The 25000-nt window shown below is 51.3% G+C and overlaps 1 protein-coding gene across 2 annotated transcripts in view; it reads right to left on the bottom strand.

The window, feature by feature from the left end:
* Positions 1-5702: 5702 nt before the first annotated feature.
* vegfab (vascular endothelial growth factor Ab) overlaps positions 5703-25000 on the bottom strand; it is a 25315-nt gene continuing 6017 nt past the window's right edge. Inside the window, exons 2-6 of one of the 2 annotated variants that reach the window (XM_078398827.1) lie at positions 22150-22346; positions 19120-19196; positions 17680-17712; positions 12349-12480; positions 5703-6255 (exon numbers count right to left, since the gene is read on the bottom strand). In XM_078398827.1, the coding sequence (XP_078254953.1) occupies positions 6234-6255; positions 12349-12480; positions 17680-17712; positions 19120-19196; positions 22150-22346 (461 nt within the window). In that variant the 3' untranslated portion in view covers positions 5703-6233. The remainder of the gene's footprint in view (positions 6256-12348; positions 12481-17679; positions 17713-19119; positions 19197-22149; positions 22347-25000) is intronic. The other variant, XM_078398828.1, reaches the window with a different exon arrangement.

Raw genomic sequence — 25000 nt, 5'->3', positions numbered from 1 at the left:
TTGTACGTCCAGAATCCATGACCTTCCTCTGCCATTTCACAGTAGGCTTTGAATCCTCCCTGCATTGCAGTGTTGTTGATTAACCTTTAGTTTGCTGTTCCCCGGGTTGTTTAAGGTGCCCTACATGAAGGGTGGTGTGAAGTCGCTGAGTCTGGTTATCCCTTCACCGAGTGTAAGCATCAACCGCCAGATCTGGTTGAAACCTCAAGATCATAAGTGATAGGAGCAGAATTAGGCCCTTCGGCCCATCAAGTCTACTCCGCCATTCAATCATGGCTGATCTATCTCTCCCTCCTAACCCCATTTTCCTGCCTTCTCCCCATAACCCCTGACACCTGTACTAATCAAGAACCTATCTATCTCTGCCTTAAAAATAACGAAACGTATAAGAATATTAAGGGGCTGAACACGTTAGAGGCAGGAAACATGTTCCCAATGTTGGGGGAGTAACGAAGAAGGGGCCACAGTTTAAGAATAAGGGGTAGGCCATTCAGAACTGAGATGAGGAAAAACTTTTTCAGTCAGAGAGTTGTGAATCTGTGGAATTCTCTGCCTCAGTGGAGGCCAATTCTCTGAATGCATTCAAGAGAGAGCTAGATAGAGCTCTTAAGAATAGCGGAGTCAGGGGGTATGGGGAGAAGGCAGGAACGGTCATTGAGAATGATCAGCCATGATCACATTGAATGGCGGTGCTGGCTCGAAGGGCCGAATGGCCTCCTCCTGCACCTATTGTCTATTGTCTATAAATATCCACTGACTTGGCCTCCACGGCCTTCTGTGGCAAAGCATCCCACAGATTCACCACCCTCTGGCTAAAGAAATTCCTCCTCATCTCCTTCCTAAAGGAACGCCCTTTAATTCTGAGGCTGTGCCCTCTGGTCCTAGACTCTCCCACCAGTGGAAACATCCTCTCCACATCCACTCCATCCAAGCCTTTCACTATTCGGAATGTTTCAATGAGGTCCCCCCTCATTGCACCTCATTTACAGCACATGACGTTCACCATTGTAGCGCACCAGTTCCAGAGATAAAGTCCAATGTCCGCAATAGGGTAGAGGTGAATCGGACAGAGCCCTAGCTCATGGAAGGGCCGTTCAGAAGCCTGATAACAGAGGGGAAGAAGCTGTCCCTGAGTCTGGTGGTGCGCGCTTTCAAGCTTCTGAACCTTCTGCCTGGGGCGGGAGCTGGGAGAAGAAGGAATGACCGGGGTGGGACAAGTCTTTGATTGTGTCGGCTGCTTTCCCGAGGCAGCGTGAGGTGTGGATGGAGCCGATGGTGGGGGAGTCTGGCCTGTGTGATGGACTGGGCTACATCCACAGCGCTCTTCGGTTCATACCGCTGGATTGCGAGCTACCCAAGCAGAATATGAGGTGCTGTTCCTCCGGTTTGAGTGTGGCTTCACTCTGGCAATGGAGGAAGCTCAGGACAGGAAGGTCGGCGTGGGAATGGGGAGGGGAGTTAAAATGGTGGGCAACCGGGAGATCCAGCGGCCTTTGGCGGACCAAGGGGCAAGCGTTCGGTGAAGCGGTCTACGCCTGGTCTCGCCGATGGACGGGAGGCCACATCGGGAGAGTTTTGAGGAGGTGCATGTGAGCCTCTGTCTCGCCTTGAAGGACTGCTGGGGTCCCTGGGTGGGGTTGACGGGGCAGGTATAAAACACTTTGCCAATGCCCAGTCAAACCCTCTCCCCCCCCAACCCCATACTGCCTTGCACCCTCACGCCAACCCCCAAAGCCCACCCCCTCTCCCCCCCCACCCCACACTGCCTTGCACCCTCATGCCAACCCCCAAAGCCCACCCCCCTCCCCCCACTGCCTTGCACCCTCACGCCAACCCCCAAAGCCCCCCCTCTCCCCCCCCACCTCACACTGCCTTGCACCCTCACGCCAACCCCCAAAGCCCACCCCCCTCTCCCCCCCACCCCACACTGCCATGCACCCTCATGCCAACCCCCAAAGCCCACCCCCTCCCCCACTGCCTTGCACCCTCATGCCAACCCCCAAAGCACACCCCCCTCTCCCCTCCCCCATCCCACACTGCCTTGCACCCTCATGCCAACCCCCAAAGCCCACTCCCCTCTCCCCTCCCCCCATCCCACACTGCCTTGCACCCTCACGCCAACCCCCAAAGCCCACCCCCCCTCCCCCACTGCCTTGCACCCTCATGCCAACCCCCAAAGCCCACCCCCCCTCCCGTCCCCCCATCCCACACTGCCTTGCACCCTTACACCAACCCCCAAAGCCCCCCCTCTCCCCTCCCCCCACCCCACACTGCCTTGCACCCTCACGCCAACCCCCAAAGCCCCCCCCTCTCCCCCCACCCCACACTGCCTTGCACCCTCACGCCAACCCCCAAAGCCCCCCCTCTCCCCCCCACCCCACACTGCCTTGCACCCTCATGCCAACCCCCAAAGCCCCCCCTCTCCCTCCCACCTCACACTGCCTTGCACCCTCATGCCAACCCCCAAAGCCCCCCCTCTCCCCATCCCACACTGCCTTGCACCCTTACGCCAACCCCCAAAGCCCCCCCCTCTCCCCTCCCCCCACCCCACACTGCCTTGCACCCTCACGCCAACCCCCAAAGCCCCCCCTCTCCCCCCCATCCCACACTGCCTTGCACCCTTACACCAACCCCCAAAGCCCCCCCTCTCCCCCCCACCCCACACTGCCTTGCACCCTTACGCCAACCCCCAAAGCCCACCCCCCCACCTCACACTGCCTTGCACCCTCATGCCAACCCCCAAAGCCCACCCCCCTCTCTCCTCCCCCCACCCCACACTGCCTTGCACCCTTACGCCAACCCCCAAAGCCCCCCCCCCTCTCCCCTTAGCACCACCCAAAAAAGATAAGCAGAAGAAATTAACACAAGGTTCACAATTAACATTTTTAATAAAAAAACATTTATATTATAGTTCAAAAATAAATATGCGATGCTACAGAATAATTATCTAGGCCAAAATAATGTTGTTAATATTTAAAAAGTATTTCTTTAATAATTATTGATAAGAACAGTAGCACCAATAAATATATTTCGAGTGACAAAAAAAATATTCTAAAAATGTGACTATAAACATTAACGAATCAACGGTGTGGATTTTGCCTTTAATATTAACCGGACATGATATTCGAGAGCTCCTAGTTTTTATACAACATACACAGCAGTTTCTTTTAGGGTGCGCTTGTCCGAGGGGACTTGGCTACTAAAGGACAAGCTTAGATGGTCTTGGATTGGGGGGGTGGGGGGGGGGGTAGGGCTAGGTTTACCTATCCGGGGATAAGATGGAATTCTCCTGATCAACTCCGAAGCAGGAATGTCACGAGCCAAGGCAGTCTCGGCTCGTTTCGTTCGGTCTAGTTTGGCGACACAACTTTGGCCCGCCGAGTCCGCGCCGCCCATCGGTCGCCCCGTGCGCGCCAGTTCCGCGTTACCCCCGTCCGCCCCGGGGCCAGCTTTACAAAGGGCCGGTTAACCTGCCGAACCCTCGGGTCTTTTGGGAAACCGGGGCGCACGGAGAAAACCCACGTGGTCGCAGGGGGAAGATGTGAACTCCACACGCTCGCACTCAGAGGCAGCACCCGAGGTGGGGATCGAACCCGGGGTCTCTGGTGCTGTGAGGCGGCGGCTCTACCGGCTGTGCCACCATGTGCCGCCCAGTGCAGGGAAGGTGTTAGTGGTGGGAACAATGGACCCTGGTTTCCCCAGACCTTTTGAACGGTCTGAGAACAGCTCCCAATCTTTTCCCGTTTGATTGCTTTTGCCTCCCGTCGTGTCTGTGCAAAGGAGAGATCGTTCGAGGCACTCGACTGAAACTGGGCAGTGACTGAGAGGGCAGGCCTGGGGAGGGGTGGGCATCGTTGCTGGCAGCGCGCTCTGACCGCGCCCTGGTGTCATCCATAGGGACATTTCCTGCCAACCCCGCCTCCCCCATCCCACCAAGGGGGCTCATGCCAAGAAGACCCAACTCGAGCAATCCAGCCTAGCTCACGCTGGACCCACCAAGCCAGGCTCGGCGAGGGAGAGAAGAGGAGTGGTGTCAGAATACCCAGCCCCCTTCCCTCACTCCCACAACCAGCCCACCGGGCTCCAACACCCCAGAGGGAAAGGGGTGGGATTGGCAATGGCCCAGAGCGTCTGTGTGTGTGTATGGGTGTATCAGTGTGTGTGCTCTGTGTGTCTGCATGTATTCATGTAAATATGTATGTGTGTACATCTGCGTGTGTGTGTTTATATAGTGTCTATGTGTGTGTGTGTATGGGTGTATCAGTGTGTGTGTATATCAGTGTGTAGTGTGTGTGTTTACATAGTGTGTGTGTATATCAGTGTGTAGTGTGTGTGTATCAGTGTGTAGTGTGTGTGTTTACATAGTGTATGTGTGTGTATATCAGTGTGTATGGGTGTATCAGTGTGTGTGTATATCAGTGTGTTGTGTGTGTGTGTATATCAGTGTGTGGTCAATAGACAATAGGTGCAGGAGGAGGCCATTCGGCCCTTCCAGCCAGCACCGCCATTCAATGTGATCATGGCTGATCATTCTCAATCAGTACCCCGTTCCTGCCTTCTCCCCATACCCCCTGACTCCGCTATCCTTAAGAGCTCTATCCAGCTCTCTCTTGAATGCATTCAGAGAATTGGCCTCCACTGCCTTCTGAGGCAGAGAATTCCACAGATTCACAACTCTCTGACTGAAAAAGTTTTTCCTCATCTCCGTTCTAAATGGCATACCCCTTATTCTTAAACTGTGGCCCCTTGTTCTGGACTCCCCCAACATTGGGAACATGTTTCCTGCCTCTAACGTGTCCAACCCCTTGATAATCTTATACGTTTCGATAAGATCTCCTCTCATCCTTCCATGGTGTGTGTGTGTATATCAGTGTGTAGTATGTGTGTGTCCTGTGTATCAGTGTATGTATGTATGTGTGTGTGTGTGGTGTGTCTGAAGAAGGGTCACCCATTCCTTCTCTCCTGAGATGCTGCCTGACCTGCTGAGTTACTCCAGCATTTTGTGATACTGTGTGTGTGCGTGTCCGTGTATCAGTGTGTGTGTGTGTGTGTGTGCGTGTGCGAGTGTGTGCATGTGTGTGTATGTGTGTATGTGTAGCAGGATGCAGGTTGGTACTGCCACGACCACTGTCGATGGGGCTGGAGCCAGCCCCAGACTTGCCGCTCGGCTGTGAGCTGCCTGGGGAGTGCAGGGGATAGGGGGGACCACTCAGATATTCTGCAGTCTGTGTGCAAGCAGCTAATCACCATAAGCTCGCCTCGCCCGTACACCATGGGCCTCCGCTCTGTCCGCTGGCCCGCCAGTATGTCCGCTCTCTCTCTCGCTCCGGCACAATGGTGGAGCATCGCTCCCGACCGTCTCAGACTCAGCGGGCCACAGTCAACAACGCCGCGACGGCGGCAGTCCCTCCAGCGACAACCATCTTCGCTCCTTCCACTCTCGGGGAGCTTGGACCAGCAGGTCCCAAAGGGAGGTGGGGCGGGTAGACAGATGGGCCTCACCCCCTTCCAAAAGTCCGGACCCCTCCAGTCCTCTCCCAGCTCCAGAGTAGACGCCGGGCGGCCAAAGTCAACCAACGTGTCAAGCGAGTTGTTCTGGGTAAAGCACAGCCAGCGGTCTTCCCCGTGGCTTCTTGCAGCGTGCTACGACCTCCCTAACCCCCATTCTCCCCCTTCTCCCCACCCAGTCCAACCCCCCAAAATCTTCCAACTCAAACATCTTCGTCCATTCAATGGAAAAAAGTCTTGGGTCCTCAGAGGTGAAGCTTCACTGCATCCAAAAACGTGATGCATAATATATATATTTAATCTCCACAACTCTTCATTGAAGGCGTGCGCACGGCTTGTTTCTTAATGTATATAGTTCTATATTTTCATATATATATATACGTGTCAATTTTTTAAAAAAAAGGTGACCCAATAAGTTGAACCAGGAATCCATCAAATCCCCATTGGTTTTCGAAGTACTTTCTCCAACTTTGTTTAGCAGCAAGTATCCTGAATAATACTAACCCTTATATTAATGATAGCCACGCACAATTTGCTAAAGGTGGTTGCCCACTCCTGCTGTCTCAACTGTTCCTCAGAAGTAGTATCAAACAAATTGAAAGTGCTGTGCTCCTTTCCTTCATTATCTTGTTCAACAAAGGTAAAACAGGTCGGTTTCTTTGAACAAAAAAATATAAAGATTACAGTAACTCGTTGAAGTTTGTTTTTATCGAGTTGGTCTCAGTTCATCTCCTGGGCTTCTCGCACCTAGACAGGGGGAGAGGGGGAGAGAGGGAGAGAGAGAGAGAGAATGCTAGAGTTAGTGAAGATCACACAGCATTGTAAGTTTATGAACAAGCACCAATTTTGATTCCTAGTACACACACAGCGCCAAAAACAGACCAAACATGTCCGCACCCACCATTGAGAGAATGGTGCAGAAGAGGTTTACCAGAATGCTGCCTGGATTAGTACGGGTGTCAGAGGTTACGGGGAGAAGGCGGGAGAATGGGGTTAGGAGGGAGCGATAGATCAGCCGCGATTGAATGGCGGAGTAGACTCGATGGGCCGAATGGCCTAATTCCGCTCCTATCACTTGTGACCTTACGACCTTCGTAGAGGGTATCAGCTACAAGGGGAGGTTGGACAGGCCTAGATTACATTCTCTGGAATGTTAGAGGTTGAGGGAAGATCTGATAGAAGTATATCAAATTATGAGAGGCATAGATAGGGTGGACAGTCAGAACCTTTTATCCCCAGGGCATGACTACAAGGTGAGAGGGGCAACGTTTTAAAGGTGGGTGCCTGGAACATGCTGCCAGATGGCAGATGGAGGCAGATGCTTCATCTACTCTAGATGCATATCCCTCTAAACCTTCCCTATCCATGTGCCTGTCCAAATGTCTTTTAAATAGAAACATAGAAAACATAGAAAATAGGTGCAGGAGTAGGCCATTCGGCCCTTCGAGCCTGTACACACCGCCATTCAATGTGATCACGGCTGATCATCCAACTCAGTATCCCGTACCTGCCTTCTCTCCATACCCCCGATCCCTTTAGCCACGAGGTCCACATCTAACTCCCTCTTAAATATAGCCAATGAACCGGCCTCAACTACCTTCTGTGGCAGAGAATTCCACAGATTCACCACTCTCTGTGTGAAAAAAAACGTTCTCATCTCGGTCCTAAAAGACTTCCCCCTTATCCTTAAACTTGTTCTGGACTTCCCCAACATCGGGAACAATCTTCCTGCATCTAGCCTGTCCAACCCCTTAAGAATTTTGTAAGTTTCTATAAGATGCCCCCTCAATCTTCTAAATTCCAGCGATGTTCATAAGTCCATAAGTTCTCGGGGCAGAATCCGGCCCTGTGGCCCATCAAGTCTACTCTACCGTTCAATCATGGCCGATCTATCTTTCCCTCTTAACCCCAAATTCTCCTTTTGCCCCCATATCCCCTGACTCCCTATTAGTACTTGTTATAGTACTTGCTTCAACTACCTCCTTCATTGTAGTTTTGGTTTCGAGATGCAGCAGGGAACCAGGCCCTTCGGCCCGACAACGAGTTCTATCCTACACACGAGGGACGGTTTGCAGGAGGCAATTCACCGACAAAACCGCACGTCTTTGGAATGTGGGAGCAAACCGGAGCACCCGGAGAAAACCCACGTGGTCACTGGGAGAACGTGCACACTCCACACACGCACGCATGCAGGCACGCACACATACTCACACGCACGCACGCACGCACCACACCCTCACACGTGCACGCACGCACGCACCACACACACACACACACAAACACACGCACGCACGCACGCACACACACACACACACACACACACACACACAGGCAGCACCCAAGGTCAGGATCGAACCGTGGTCTCTGGCGCTGTGAGGCAGCAACTCTACCGCTGCGCCACCGTGCCGCCACCATATTACGAGGATGTTGCTAGGATTCAAGGGCCTGAGCTACAGGGAGAGGTGTTCATCCGTTCTCCCCGTGACCGTGTGGGTTTTCCCCAGGTGCTCTGGTCTCCAAAGATATACAGGGTTGTAGGTTAATTGGCTTTGGTAAAGATTGTAAATTGTCCCTAGTGTGCGTAGGATAGTGTTAGTGTACAGGCATCACTGGTCGGCACAGACTCATTGGGCCGAAGGGCCTGTTGCATTTCTAAACTAATAAAACAAGCAACATTCTTCATTCTCCTAGTCTGGGTAAAATACTCTTTACCCTCACACAATCTATTCCCATCTCGGCTTCCCCTCGCTCCCAACCCTAGCTCCCAGCCCTCATCCACCCTCCCCTCCTCTCTCGTTCCCCAAATCGGTCTCTCCCTATCACCTTGTTATTGTCCCCATGCAGGGATATTTTGGACTCTGGCTGAGACGTGATTTATTTCACAATGCTTGGCTAATGATTGACTCCAGGCCAAACAAACCCGAGCCCCAGCTTCCATTAACTGTTAAAGGAAGGCTTTCCAGGTGACTGATATAACGTTGCCCTTTATGTAAGCCCTTGTCAACCGGTACCTGCTGCAGGTAGCAAAGTGCTAAAAACACAGGCAAGGAATGTGCCGACATTCCTGGAGTGTCAGAGGGTGGGTAGTTAAACACGAGAGGAGCAAAGTTCTCGCACATGCTTGGGATATCAGTTCAGTTTAGTTTAGAGATACAGAGCGCACACAGGCCGTTCGGCCCACTGAGTCCGCGCCGACCAGCGATCCCCGGACATTAACACTGTCCCACCCGCACTGGGAACAATTTACACTTATACCAAGCCAATTCACCTACAAACCCGTACGTCTCAGGAGAGTGGGAGAAAACCGGAGCACCCGGAGAAAACCCACGCAAGACACCGGGAGAACGTACAAACTCCGTACAGACAGCACCCATAGTCAGGATCGAACCTGGGACTAATCCCACATGCACTAAAGCCCCTCCTGGGATCTGGAGCAGACCGATAGTCAGGATCGAACCTGGGACTAATCCCACACGCACTAAAGCCCCTCCTGGGATCTGGAGCAGACCGATTCTCCAAGACCCTGCGCTGCCCTTCAATTGAACGGCACGGTGGCACGGTGGCGCAGCGGTAGAGTTGCTGCCTCACAGCGCCACAGACCCGGGTTCCATCCGAACTACGGGTGCTGCCTGTACGGAGTTTGCACATTTTCTCAGTGCCAACGTGGGTCTACTCTGGGTGCTCTGGTTTCCTCCCACACTCCAAAGAGGTACAGATTTGTAAATTCATTCTAAATTGTCCCTAGTGTGTGGGATTAAGCTGGTGTATGGGGTGATTGTTGGTCGGCACGGACTCGGTGGGCCGAAGGGCCTGTTTCCGTGCTGTATCTGTAAAGTTTTGGTCTCTCCCCATCATCTTCCTCTCACCTACACGCCCATCCCTTCTAACCTGTGTCTTGGAAATGAATAAATCTGGAATCTAGTCTTCGTATCGTTGACTATTGAACCTCAGGGTCGCAGTCAGAACCTGTTGGGTCCATGGTCCCCTGGTCAAAGACTCAGTTACCCTTTCTCAACCTAACATGTCCCACCCCGGTCATTCCTTCCTCCCCCTACTCCCGTCCGGCAGAAGGTACAGAAGCTTGAAAGCGCGCACCACCAGACTCAGGGACAGCTTCTTCCCCTCTGTTATCAGGCTTCTGAACGGCCCTTCCATAAGCTAGGGTTCTGTCCCATTCACCTCTAGCCCATCATTGGACTTTGTCTGTGGAACTGGTGCGCTACAATGCTGAGAACTATGTTCTGCACTCTGTATCTTCCCCTTTGCTCTACCTGTTGTATGAGTTTGAACTGATTGTGTCTATGTGTGGTATATCTGATCTGTTTGGATAGCACGCAGAACAAAACGTTTCACTGTTCCTCGGTGCTCACGACAATAATAAACCTAAACCTAATTCATATCGTCTACACACCAGCTGACATGGTTGGACACAGAGTGCTGGAGTAACTCAGCGGGTCAGGCAGCATCTCTGGAGAGCATGGATAGGTGACGTACCGGGTCGGGACCCTTCCTCAGCTAACATGGCTGCCACCAGTAGCCCAGTCAAAAGGTGTGGCTATCTCTGTCGTGGTGTTAATGAGGTAGGGGTTTATTTATTGGCCTTGCCATCGACACCAACGTCCCAAGACAATAAAGAGGTAAGGAACTGCAGATGCTGGCTTGCTGCTGTAACTCAGCGGGTCAGGCAGCGTCTCTGGAGAACATGGATAGATGACGTTATGGGTCTGGACTGGAGATGGAGTCCAACCTGAAAGGTCGCTTATCCAAGTTCTCCAGAGATGCTGCCTGACCCGCTGAGTTACTCCAGCACTTTGTGTCTCTTCTTCCCCAAGAAAATAAACCTTGGGCCAGAGTGCCTCAGCTCTCTTTAAAGAGCATTGCTTCAACCCTTGGCCAGTGTTAAGGGCCAAGACGTGTCCCAACGCCCACCTTATCTATGAAGCAGAGAGAACAGGGGGAGGGAGGTAGAGAACTTCAGTGGAGCAGCTGGAAGAGCCGCTGCCTCATGGCGCCAAAACCCAGGTTCGACCCTGACCTCGAGTGTGTCTGTGTGTGTGTGTGTGTGTGTGTGTGTGTGTGTGTGTGTGTGTGTGTGTGTGTGTGTGTGTGTGTGTGTGTGGAGTTTGCACGTTCTCCCTGCGACCAACATGGGTTTCTTCCGTGTGCTCCCGTTCCCACCCACCTCCCAAAGACATGTCGGGTTTGTCGGGACTTCCCCTTCCACTGGGAGAGTGGGACAGAGAGAAATGGAACTGGCGTGGGCGGGTGATCGATAGTCAGCACGGACCCGGGAGGCCCACCCAAGGGCCTTGTTGCCATGATGCATCTCTGAAGTAAACGCAAACTAAACCCACACCGGCACGAGTCAACAAACGCGGAGAGGTTAAGAGGTGTTACTGGCAGCTGGCGGGGTGAGGGGAGTGGTGGGAGTGAGAGGAAGTGGTTACAATCGCCAACAAAATGGGGGAGGAGGGAGGAGAAGGTGGCAGGTTAGAAAGGGCTCGGAAAAGAGGCAGAGAATTGGCTGAGTTTCCCAACAGTTTTCAGCTTGAAAAGCGCAGATACAAACAAAGGTCACTTAGTGGTTTATTAATTGATTAGTCAATTAATCCATTCTTTAATTAGCTGATTAGTCAATTATCCGCCAGGGCTGGCTGCCCACTAGGGTGTTGGGGTTCAGATTAGGGTTGCCAACTGTCCCGTATTAGCCGGGACATCCCGTTTTTTGGGCTAAATTGGTTTGTCCCATACAGGACCGCCCTTGTCCCGTATTAGGCCCGGGGAGCGCTATAGGCGCGGACACTGTAGGCCCGGGGGCCGCTGCAAGCCCGGACACTGTAGGCGTGGACACTGTAGGCATGGACACTGTAGGCCCGGGGGCCGCTGTAAGCCCGGACACTGTGGGCCCGGACACTGTAGGCGTGGACACTGTAGGCATGGACACTGTGGGCCCGGACACTGTAGGCATGGACACTGTAGGCCCGAGGGCCGCTGTAGGCCTGGACAGTGTAGGCCCGGAGGCCCGGAGGCCCGGGCGACGCCTAACGGAGGTTGTGTAAAGATTGTAAATTGTCCCTAGTGTGCGTAGGATAGCGCTAGTCTGCAGGGATTGCTGGTCGGTGCGGACTCGGTGGGCTGAAAGGCCTGATTCTGCGCTGAATCTCTAAACTAAACTAAACCAAACTTGCCAGTACATATGACAATGAAACTCTTTTGAACTCAACTGTTGCGAGAAAATGAGGAATGTGACCCTGTGTGTCGGAATGTGACCCTGTGTGCCTACAGCGCCTGGGCCTACAGCGTCCGGACCTACAGCGTCCGGGCCTACACTGTCCGGGTCTACACTGTCCGGACCTACAGTGTCCGGACCTACAGCGTTCGGACCTACAGCGTACTGGACCTACACTGTCCGCACCTACAGCGTCTGGGCCTACAGCGCCTGGGCCTACAGCGTCCGGGCCTACAGCGCCATCCAGGCCTAATACAGGACAAGGGCGGTTCCGTACGGGACAAACCAATTTAGCCCAAAATATGGGATGTCCCGGCTAATACGGGACAGTTGGCAACCCTACTGACCTTTGACTTGTGGCCACACGCAGTGACCCCTCAACCTCCAATCCCTCCATTTCCGAGCAGCGGCCTGCGATCCCAACACCCCCCCCCCCTTCCACAGCCCCTACCTTGTCCAGACCCAACACTTTGGCTGAGAAATTGGACAAAATAACTTGGGGCGCAATCCACGACAAAAACAAAAACAGTCACAAAGCACACAGCACAGACACTGTCATAGGTTAAACAGAACAAGGAAGGCAAGCAAGAAGCAAGCTTTATCTGACGAACCTGCAACTCCGTTCATTTAACTCAAGACCCCTTGACTTGCAACGTAAGTGCGTGAATTTACAGGAGCATTTACAGGTCTGTGGATCCTGAACAAACAAGTGCTTTCTCTTCTCTGAGCAAGGCTCACAGTGACTGCAAAAAGGTAACAAAAGACATCTCTAAGTCTACAGCAGGATGGCAAAGAACACATTTACACATGCAAATCGGCAAGCAGGGAATTCGCACGACAGGTTTGCGGTGGGAGGGGGGGGGGGGCAGAGAACAGCTCGATGGAAAGAGAGTGTTTGTGTGTGCAAACTCTTCCCCTTCAGATGCTGACTTTCTCCAAATCAGTAACTCCAGGTTAGTGCGCGTTTGGTCCCATTTAAAGAGAAGAGTGCTCCATCATCTACATCATCTCTCTCTATCTCCCTCTCTCTCTCTGCCTTAGGCCGACTCTCTCTCTTTCTCTTGTAACCCAACCATTTCCTCTTCTATAAAGACCCAAATGGGCTGGAGTAACTCAGCAGGTCAGGCAGTATCTCTGGAGAACTTGGATCGGTGACATTTCAGGCCGGGACCGTTCGGACTGGTTTCCCTCCTCTCGTTCCTCCTTCCCCCCTCTTTCTGTCACATTCCTGTCCTCTCCCCTGCTCTAAACGTTTCACCAGGAGGGAGGAAAGAAAGAGGGGGGGTGTGGGGTGCTTTTTAACCCAGGTTACACCGACAAACCGTGCCTGTGCCTCTCTCTCGATGGACACAGCTTCAACTTCACAAAGCGTCGCGTCCTCACTTAGTTTAGCTTAGTTTAGAGATACAGCAGGGAAACAGCCCACCGAGTCCGCACCGACCAGCGATCCCCGCACACACGCACTACCCTACGCACTAGGGATGATGTACAATCTTTACCAAAGCTAATTGACCTACAAACCTGGGAGGAAACCGAAGCACCCGGAGAAAACCCATGCGGTCATGGGGAGAAGGTACAAATGCCTCTGAGCAGCCCTATGAGCCGTCAATGTGGTGCATTGTGGAGGGGGTAGTGAGATCACCTGATGGGTCTTAGCTTTACCAGGCAGTAGGGATATTGGTAGGCCGGCCAAGTGTGGATTTTCAAGCCTCATCCCAAGGCCAGGGGAAGACTCATACAACACGGAAACATTGTGTCCCCACCATAGAAATATAGACAATAGGTGCAGGAGGAGGTCATCTGGCCCTTCGAGCCAGCACCGCCATTCATTGTGATCATGGCTGATCATCCACAATCAGTAACCCGTGCCTGCCTTCTCCCCATATCCCTTGATTCCGCTAGCCCCGAGAGCTCTATCTAACTCTCTTTTAAATTCATCCAGTGAATTGGCCTCCACGGCCTTCTGTGGCAGAGAATTCCACAAATTGTGCATGATCAGCCATGATCACGGTGAATGGTGGTGCTGGCTCGAAGGGCCGAATGGCCTACTCCTGCACCTATTGTCTATAAATGTCTATAAATCCACAACTCTCTGGGTGAAAAAGTTTTTTCTCACCTCAGTTTTAAATGTCCCCCCCCTTTATTGTGCTGTACTGTAGCCCCTGGTTCTGGACTCCCCCAACATTGGGAACATTTTTCCTGCAATGGGTCACGATGGAGGTACAAAAGACAGTCAAGACTTAGAGGGCAAAGCTGACCACAATGGGCATGGATATGGATTCATAGAGTCATCCAGCAGGGAGACAGGTCATTCAGCTAAGTCATTCATACCAACCAAGATGCCCCATCTATGCCAGTCTCATTTGCCCGTGTTTACCCCTTATCCCTCTAAGTCTTTCCTGTCCATGTGCCTGTCCAAATGTCTTTAAAATCTTGCTATAGGACCTGCCTCACCCACCTCCTCTGACATACAGCTCGTTCCATACACCCACCACCCTTTGTGTGAAGAAAGACACAAAACGCTGGAGTAACTCAGCGGGACAGGCAGCATCTCTGGAGAGAAAGAATCGGTCTCAGAAGAAGGCTGTCCACCTGAAATGTCACCCATTCCTTCTCTCCAGAGATGCTGCCCGTCCCGCTGAGTTACTCCACCTTTTTTGTGTCTATCTTCGGTTTAAACCAGCATCTGCAGTTCCTTCCTACACCTTCTTTGCGAAAAAGTTTCCCCTCATGTTTCTATGAAATATAAACCCCTCCCACCTCAAACCGATGTCCTCTGGTTCTTGATTCCCCTACTCTGGGTAAAAGGCTCTGTGCATTCATCCAATCCGTTCCCTCTCAGGATCTTATGCACCTCTATAAGATCACATCTCATCCTCCTGCACCCCAGCGGATAAAGTCCTAACCTGCCCAACCTCTCCCGAAAGCACAGGCCCTGGCAACATCCTTGTGAATCTTCTTCGGACTCCTTCAAGCTAAAGGATGCCCAACAGCAGCCTGGCCAACAATGAACACAATACTTTGAGTGCAGCCTCACCAACGTCTTGTACAAATGTAGCATCAATAAGGGTCCTAGTTCTTTGGAAAGGGATTGTGAAAATCTAGGAGTGTTTTGTTTGAGGAGCACACCAGAGTTTCAAGATTGGGATTGGTGAATTTTAATTGTGTGTGCGTGTGTGTGTGTGTGTGTGTGTGTGTTTGTGTATGCACAAAAAGCTGGAGTAGCTCAGCGGGACAGGCAGCACCTCTGGAGAGAAGGAATGGGTGATGTTTTGGCTCGAGACACCTTCTTCAGAATGTCATTCCTTCTTTCTACAGATGATGCCTGTCCTGCTGAGTTACTCCAGCATTGTGTCTACCTTCAGACTAAACCAGCATCTGCAGTTCCTTCCGATATATACTTCAATCAAATTATTAATTTGATTATATATATTTATTTAATAAAATAAAAATCAATGCAGATATGTCGGGGAATTGTCTATCGTTTGATATATATATATATATACTTCAATGAAATTATTAATTTATTATTATGTATTTATTTATTTAATAAAATAAAAATCCACGCATATGTATATATATATATATATCGATGGAATGTGGATATATATATATATCCGAAATTATTATTTTTATTATATATATATATTTTATATATATTATATATATAATAAAATTATATATATATATGTGTATTTAATAAAATAAAAATCCGCACACACACATATATACATATATATATAACTTTTATTATATATATATAATATATATAAAATATATATATATATATGTGTATTTAATAAAATTAAAATCCACACACACACATATATATATATACACACACATATATATATATATATATATATATATATCTATATATATATATATATATATATACACACACATATATATATATATATATATATATATACATATATATATATATATATATATAGATATCCATAGACATTTCCTGGAGAGATTTTGGGATTGCCAAAGAAACAAAACAACCACAAAGAATTAAACACTGGTCAGAGAAAGAACCAACTGAACACTACACTCGACGCCAAATCGATTTGACAATTGCTGTTGATTCAACACTGAGACCAAGTAGAATTGGACCTTGAGGCCACCGTGCAACTACTGACCAAATACTTGTGTGAGCTCCAGTGCGCTAGTGATACTGTGAGACAAAGATTCACTGCCACACATTTTGCCACAATCCTTTAACTTTCGGAGAGAACCGTGCCAAGAAACCACGCCAACGCCGCCACATCGGCACGAGACTGAGGAAAATCAGCACGCCTCCAGTGACTCCCACAAACGTCTACAGGTGCACTGTCGGGCTGCATCACAGCTTGGTGTGGGAACCGCTCTGCCCAACTCCGCAAGAAATTGTAGAGTTGTGGATGTAGCCCAGTCCGTCACACAGACCAGACTCCCCCACCATCGACTCCGTCTACACTTCACGTTGCCTCGGGAAAGCAGCCAACACAATCAAAGACTTGTCCCACCCCGGTCCCGTCCGGCAGAAGGTACAGAAGCTTGAAAGCGCGCACCACCAGACTCAGGAACAGCTTCTCCCCCTGTGTTATCAGGCTTCTGAACGGCCCTTCCATAAGCTAGGGCACTGTCCGATTCACCTCTACCCCATTGCGGACATTGGACAGCATGCAGAATAAAGCTGTTCATGGTACCTCGGTACATGTGACACTGATAAACCTGAACCGAATTCTTTGATGGCTGAGCAACTATAAATCATCCCCACTATAATCCGGCAGCTCGTAACACTGCCAGTTACCCTCGTCACTGCCTCTGCATCTCCACTGGATTGTCACACCCAAACGTCCATAGAACATGGAACAGTACAGCACAGGAACAGGCCCTTCGGCCCACAATGTCCATCTCGAACATGACGCCAGGTTGAACAACCTCCTTGACTTGCACTTGATCCATGTCCTTCCATTCCCTGCACATCCATGTGCCTATCTAAGAGCCTCTTAAACACTACTATCGTATCTGCCTCCACCACCACCCCCGGCAGCGCATTCCAGACACCCTCCGCCCTCTGTGTAAAAGAAACTTGCCCCACACATCTCCTGTAAACTTTGCCCCTCTCACCTTAAAGCTATTCCCTCGAGCCCTTGACATTTCAACTCTGGGGAAAAGGTTCTGACTGTCTACCTTATCTATGTGCAGGAAGGGACTGCAGATGCTGGTTGAGACCGAAGATAATTCCGATCTGAAACGTCACCCATTCTTTTTCTCCAGTGATGCTGCCTGACCCGCTGAGTTACTCCAGTGTTTTGTGTCTATCTACCCTGTCTGTGCCTCTCATGATTTTACAACCTTCTCTCAGGTATCTCCTCAACAATCTAGGTACGTTGAACCATTAGGTTCTGACTGTCTACCCGACCCATGCCTCAAGTGGTCCACGTTAACACTTTGCTTGGGGAAAGTTAGCCTTGATGTTCCATCTAAAGCCAAAGTGGGCCTTCATGTGTGTGAGAAAGGGGTTGGAGCAGGAACTGGGTGCACAAACTCAATTTGACTTCAACTCCAATGCATCCTGGAAACGCAATGGGGCTTTTCCAACGTGGTTGGCACTGCCAGGGTGTAGCCAAGACTATCGGAAGAGGAGAGGAGATGGGCAAGGAGAGGGCAAAGGGGAACCATCTTCTAGAGGTTGGCACGCCAACAGCGGTGAGGGTGACTTCTTCACTTGCGCACAGCCCACCACACGATTAGCAGGTGCCAACTGCAACGCGGCATTGCGGGCGAGAGGTTGGGGGGGTTAATGTTGCCCCGGGGTAGAAGACCAATGCCACATGCTCCAACCAGGGGGCAGCAAACGCACGCAGAGAGAGAGAGAGACCACGCGAGACTATTTAAAAAATCTTGTTCAACTATCGCTATTGTTTCCGTGTTGAGACATTTCTTACCTTACTGGTGTCTCTTCGACTGCGCTCTTTGGTCTGCAGAATAAACAAAGGATGAATTGTAAATACACGCTCTTTAACAGTGTGTCACACATTACTGTATCCCCCCAGGACTGGCGGTACAAGGTGTCGCACATTATTCTTTCATCCAGAACAATATGGAGGTCAAGCCAATGGCTATTTTTCAGACGTAGGTTCTTGGTTAGTACAGATGTCAAGGGTTATGGGGAGAGGGCAGGGGAAGATAGATCAGCCGTGATTGGATGGCAAAGTAGACTTGATGGCCGAATTCTGCTCCTACAACTTATGAACTTATGAAGGACTGGGTGGGGGTACAGTGTGTCACACCCTCTCCCTTCCCTCTGGACTGGGGGTACAGTGTGTCACACCCTCTCCCTTCCCTCTGGACTGGGGGTACAGTGTGTCACACCCTCTCCCTTCCCTCTAGACTGGGGGTACAGTGTGTCACACCCTCTCCCTTCCCTCTGGACTGGGGGTACAGTGTGTCACACCCTCTCCCTTCCCTCTGGACTGGGGGTACAGTGTGTCACACCCTCTCCCTTCCCTCTGGACTGGGGGTACAGTGTGTCACACCCTCTCCCTTCCCTCTGGACTGGGGGTACAGTGTGTCACACCCTCTCCCTTCCCTCTGGACTGGGGGTACAGTGTGTCACACCCGCTCCCTTCCCTCTGGACTGGGGGTACAGTGTGTCACACCCTCTCCCTTCCCTCTGGACTGGGGGTACAGTGTGTCACACCCTCTCCCTTCCCTCTAGACTGGGGGTACAGTGTGTCACACCCTCTCCCTTCCCTCTGGACTGGGGGTACAGTGTGTCACGCACTATCTTTTCCTCCATGACTTGGCGGTTACAGTGTGTCACATGTTCTACCTTCCCCCAGGACTGGGTGTATGGTGTGTCACACACACTCCTTTCCCCTTGGTCTGGGCGTACGGTGTGTCACCCCAACTCTCTTCCCCCTGGAGTGGTGTGTCACACCCTCTCCCCTCCCCCATGTATGGTGTGTTACACTCCCTCCTTTCCCCTGGACAGGGGGTACAGTGTGTCACACCCTCTCCCTTCCCTCTGGACAGGGGGTACAGTGTGTCACACCCTCTCCCTTCCCTCGGGACTGGGGGTACAGTGTGTCACACTCTCTCCCTTCCCTCGGGACAGGGGGTACAGTGTGTCACACTCTCTCCCTTCCCTCTGGACTGGGGGTACAGTGTGCAGCACCTTCTCCTTTCCCCCGGTAATGGTGTGTCGCACCCTCTCCCTTCCCCCAGTGCGCAGTGTGTCACTCCGTCTCTCTTCCCGCAGTACTGGGGGTACAGTGGGTCACCTGGACTATTGTCGAGGGAGCTCAATGCTGGCAAACGCCTCTACCCTCAGCCTGATATCCCGCCTCACACATAACGCAACCCAACACAAACAAATGTCTCACCTGCAGATACATTTACTGTGCTGTTCAAAGTGCATCAGTCTTAAATGTTCCACGCGGTGGGGTTTAATTTTCATTATCTGTGGGATAAATAACAATCTCTCTTTAGTGATCTATTCATGCCCTGGGTACCATTGAACCTTGTCGTGAACGTGTAGGAAGGATTCAGAGGGATGTGGGCCAAACGCAGGCAGGTGGGTCTAGTGCAGATGGTCGGCACCTTGGTCGGCATTAGCAAGTTGGGCCAAAGAGTCTGTTTCCGTGCTGTATCACTCTTTGACTATCAGCAAATAACGTCAAGCAGAACAATTTGTAGGAAGGAACTGCAGATGCTGGCTTAAACCGAACATAGACAAAAAAAATGCTGGAGTAACTCAGCGGGACAGGCAGCATCTCTGGAGAGAAGGAATGGGTGATGTTACCAATGGGTGAACAAGCCATGTTTTGCCCAATGGATACCCTTCTCTGCTCTATTTCCAGTGTAACAACTCCCTCTCCTCCCCTCTCCCATCAGGCAAGAGGTACAGAAGTGTGAAAAGGCACACCTCCAGATTCAGGGACAGTTTCTTCCCAGCTGTGATCAGGCAACTGAACCATCCTACAGCAAGCGAAGAGCAGTCCTGGCCTAACATCTACCTCATTGGAGACCCTTGGTCTATCTTTTATTGGACTGTACTGGACTTTACCTTGCACTAAACATTATTTTGTTTATCCTGCTTCTGTGAAGATAAGACACAGATGGACATAGACATTACCACATTGAAAATAGGACGCTCAGTCCGAAGAAGGGTCTCGACCCGAAATGTCATCTATTCCGTTTCTCCAGAGATGCTGCCCGTCCCGCTGAGTTACTCCTGCATTTTGTGTCTATCGTCGGTATAAGCCAGCATCTGCAGTTCCTTCCCACACACCTGTACACTGTGGACGGCTTGGTTGTAATCACCTCCAGTCTTTCCGCTGACTGCATAACGCGCGACAAAAAAGCTTTCCACTGTACCTCGGCACACATGACAATAAACTAAGCCAGCAAGCTATGTTGGAAGCTCTTCATTGGCTGTCTAGGCTGGCCTTGACTACCACGAATTGACGTTTAAAAATAAATATACGTGCTGATATATATAGATGTATATTTAGAACTAGCCTCGGATAAAATTCATTGTCTCAAGGTTTCAGCCCGGATGGGCCCACTGTTCATTGGTGTTGCTAGGTTACGGAGGTCAGAGACGGAGTTACAAGCACACTGCCCTTGTAGACTGTCCGGCAATGACCTTGCAGCCTATTCTAGTCTCCTGTCTACAAACCACTGCTCAAAGAGGTCTTAAAATGGCACGCACAGTCCTATTTAGCCAGGGGTTTAGAGATACAGTGCGGAGAAAACAGGCCCTTCGGCCCACCGGGTCCGCGCCGACCAGCGATTCCAGCACATCAACACTATCCCACACACACACTAGGGACAATTTTTACATTTATACCAAAAGCCAATTAACCTACAGACCTGTACGTCTTTGGAGTGCAGTAGGGAACCGAAGATCTCGGAGAAAACCCACGCAGGTCGCGGGGAAAACGTACAAACTCCGTACAAACAGCACCCGTAGTCGGGATCGAACCCTGGACTCTGGCGCTGTAAGGCCGCAACTCTACCGCTGCGCCACCGTGCCGCCAAGAGTCTCTGAGGGAACGTGGATCGTTTATTTTAGTTCAGAGATAAAGCATGGAAGTAGGCCCTTCGGCCCACCGAGTCCGTGCCGACCATCGATCACCCGTTCACACTTGTTCCGTGTTATCCCACTTTCTCACCCACTCCCCACACACCAGGGGGCAATTTCCAGAGGTGCCCATTAACCCACAAACCCGCACGTCTTTCGGATGTGATGGGGGGGGAAAACCGGAGCACCCGGAGGAAACCCACGCGGTCACAGGAGAAGGTTCAAACTCGACACACGCACGCACGCAGACAGCCACTGAGGTCAGGATGGAACCCGGGTCCTTGGCGCCGTGAGGCAGCGGCTACCCGCTGCGCCACCGTGCCACCCAGGCTTCCTCGGTCCCAAGAAAGCCCCGTGTCCTTCTTAGGCCGTGCTGGAGGATTCCACGGGGGCTACCGGCTGACACAATAGACAATAGACAATAGGTGCAGGAGGAGGCCATATGGCCCTTCGAGCCAGCACCACCATTCAATGTGATCATGGCTGATCATTCTCAATCAGTACCCCGTTCCTGCCTTCTCCCCATACCCCCTGACTCCGTTATCCTTAAGAGCTCTATCCAGCTCTCTCTTGAATGCATTCAGAGAATTGGCCTCCACTGCCTTCTGAGGCAGAGAATTCCACAGATTCACAACTCTCTGAGTGAAAAAGTTTTTCCTCATCTCCGTTCTAAATGGCCTACCCCTTATTCTTAAACTGTGGCCCCTGGTTCTGGACTCCCCCAACATTGGGAACATGTTTCCTGCCTCTAACGTGTCCAACCCCTTAATAATCTTATGCGTTTCGATAAGATCCCCTCTCATCCTTCTAAATTCCAGTGTATACAAGCCTAGTCGCTCCAGTCTTTCAACATACGACAGTCCCGCCATTCCGGGAATTAACCTAGTGAACCTACGCTGCACGCCCTCAATAGCAAGAATATCCTTCCTCAAATTTGGAGACCAAAACTGCACACAGTACTCCAGGTGCGGTCTCACTAGGGCCCTGTACAACTGCACACAGTACTCCAGGTGCGGTCTCACTGGGGCCCTGTACAACTGCACACAGTACTCCAGGTGTGGTCTCACTAGGGCCCTGTACAACTGCACACAGTACTCCAGGTGCGGTCTCACTAGGGCCCTGTACAACTGCACACAGTACTCCAGGTGTGGTCTCACTAGGGCCCTGTACAACTGCACACAGTACTCCAGGTGCGGTCTCACTAGGGCCCTGTACAACTGCAGAAGTACCTATTTGCTATCCCGGTTGGGGGTCAGCCGTGGCCGCGGGCGGGGGGGGGGGGGGCGGGGCGGGGGGGGGGCTCCCGGCCAAGGCGGCCTCCCCTCACCTCCATCGTGACGTTGTACACCTCGGTGGGGACGCACTCCAGGCTCTCGTCGTTGCAGCACCCCCCGCAGCGCAGGAGGAGCACGCACGAGGGCTTGAAGATGTACTCCAACTCCTCCGGGCGCTCCTGCTGGATGTTGACCAGAGACTCAATCGGCCTGCAGTAGCTCTTCGTCCACACCTCCAGGAATTTCACAACTGGAACACAACCAGAAAGCAAAGAGTCAGCCGCAAGACCTGTGCTGCCCTTGAAGGTCATACCTTTGTACGTCCCACGGGCCAATCCCTCCATTCCCTGCATATCCACCTGCCTTATCCGAAAGTCTCTTCAATGATGCTATTGTATCATGTAGTGTAAGAAAATAACTGCAGACGCCGGTACAAATCGAAAGTATTTGTTCACAAAACGCTGGAGTAACTCAGCAGGTCAGGCAGCATCTCAGGAGAGAAGGAATGGGTGACGTTTCAGGTCGAGACCCTTCTTCAGACTCACGTTTCGGGTCGAGACCCTTCTTCAGACTATTTGTACTTTGTAACCTATTTGTGCTTTGTTGGAGTGCATCCTGAATGATAAAGGATGTTCAGACAGCACTCGGACAGAAGGTAGACACAAAATGTAGGAGTAACTCAGCGGGTCAGGCAGCATCTCGGGAGAGAAGGAATGGCCGACGTTTCGGGTCGAGACCCTTCTTCAGTCTGAAGAAGGGTCTCGGCCCGAAACGTCACCCGTTCCTTCTCTCCCGAGATGCTGCCTGACCCGCTGAGTTACTCCGGCATTTTGTGAATAAATACCTGTTGTATCATGTGGTCATAAGTGATAGGAGCAGAATTAGGCCATTCGGCCCATCAAGTCTACTCCGCCATTCAATCACCGCTGATCTATCTCTCCCTCCAGAAGAAGGGTCTCGACCCGAAACGTCACCCATTCCTTCTCTCCTGAGATGCTGCCTGTCCCGTTGAGTTACTCCGGCATTTTGTGAATAAATACCTTCGATTTGTACCAGCATCTGCAGTTATTTTCTTATATCTCCCCCTCCTAACCCCATTCTCCTGCCCTCTCCCCATAACCCCTGACACCCGTACTAATCTAGAATCTATCTATCTCTGCCTTAAAAATATCCACTGACTTGGCCTCCACAGCCTTCTGTGGCAAAGAAATTCCACAGATTCACCACCCTCTGACTAATGAAATTCCCCCTCATCTCCTTCCTAAAGGAACGTCCGTTAAATCTGAGGCTGTGCCCTCTGATTCTCGACTCTCCCACTAGTGGAAACATCCTCTCCAGACCCATTCTATCCAAGCCTTTTGAGGGGAACAAGGGAGGTCACTGGGAGCTTCCCAAGACCCCCAGAAACTCCGGGATTGAAACACAGAACAGTACAGCACAGGAACAGGCCCTTCGGCCCACAATGTCTCTGCTGAACATGATGCCAAGACCAACTCTTATCTGCCTGCACATAATCCATATCCCTCCATACCCATGTGTCTATTTAAGTCTCTTAAACACCACCATTATATCTGCCTCCGCCACTACGCCCTGACAGCACGTTCCAGGCCCCCACTACCTTCTGCACGACAAACCTACCCCGCTCATCTCCTTTAAACTTTGCCCCTCTCACCTTAAAGCTACGCCCTCTAGTATTTGTTTTTTCCAAATTTGTGGGACTCTCCAAAGAAGGGTCTCGACCCGAAACGTCACCCATTCCTTCTCTTCAGAGATGCTGCCTGTCCCGCTGAGTTACTCCAGCATTCCGTGTCTACCTTTTGTTTTTTTTCCATCCTGATAAAAGGTTCTGACTGTCTACCCTATCTACGCCTCTCATAATTTAATGCACTTCTGTATCAGGGTCTCCCCTCAACCTCCGAAGCTCCCGAGACCACAATCCAGGTCTGTCCAACCTCTCCCTGCAGCTAACGCTCTTTAATTCCCAGGGAATTCTGGTGAACCTCCTCTGCAGGCTCTCCAGTGAAAAGCTTTGCTCTGCGTGCTGTCCGAACAGATCAGATTGTACAGTCCATAAATGAAATCGACCTAAATTGTGTGGAGGGGGTTGACTGGTTTTATAGGCCAAAAGGGTGGCCTCAGCTGCTGGAGCCACTGCCTCACAGCACAGTTCGATCCTGACCTCGGATGATAGATACCCTCTGGCCCACCTTCTCCAGGCCGACCAAGATCCCCCATCTAAGCCAGGCCCACTTGCCCATATCCCTCTCCACCTTAACTATCCATGCACCTGTCCAACTGTTGGCATTGTCCCTGCTCGTTCCACACACCCACCACCCTCTGAGTGAAAACGTTGCCCCTCGGGTTCCAATTAAATCTCCCCCCCCCCCCCCCTCACCTTAAACCTATGCCCCCCTGGTTGTCGATTCCCCTACCCTGGGTAGGTATTTATTCACAGAATGCTGGAGTAACTCAGCGGGTCAGGCAGCATCGCGGGAGAGAAGGAATGGGTGACGTTTCGGGTCGAGTCTGAAGAAGGGTCTCGACCCGAAACGTCGCCCATTCCTTCTCTCCCGAGATGCTGCCTGACCTGCTGAGTTACTCCAGCAGTCTGTGAATAAATACCTTCAATTTGTACCAGCATCTGCAGTTATTTTTGTTATATTTCCCCTACCCTGGGTAAAAGACTTTGTGTGTTCACTCTATCTATTGGCCCCACGGTCTTGTAGGTCTCTATAAGATCACCCCTCATCCTCCTGCGCTCCAAGGAACAGAGTCCCAGCCTGCCCGACCTCTCCCTGTAGCTCAGGCCCTCGAGTCCTGGCAACGTCCTCCTAAATCTTCTCTGCGCCCTTTCCAGCCTAACGACCGAGTGTTCTCGAGGCTTTTTGGACTTTGCGCTGTGCG

The sequence above is a fragment of the Rhinoraja longicauda genome, chromosome 5 (genome assembly GCF_053455715.1).
Source record: "Rhinoraja longicauda isolate Sanriku21f chromosome 5, sRhiLon1.1, whole genome shotgun sequence".
In the NCBI taxonomy this organism is placed as follows: domain Eukaryota; kingdom Metazoa; phylum Chordata; class Chondrichthyes; order Rajiformes; family Arhynchobatidae; genus Rhinoraja; species Rhinoraja longicauda.
The sequence above is the reverse complement of the archived record's forward strand: the minus strand, read 5'-3'. Positions and strand labels throughout refer to the sequence as shown.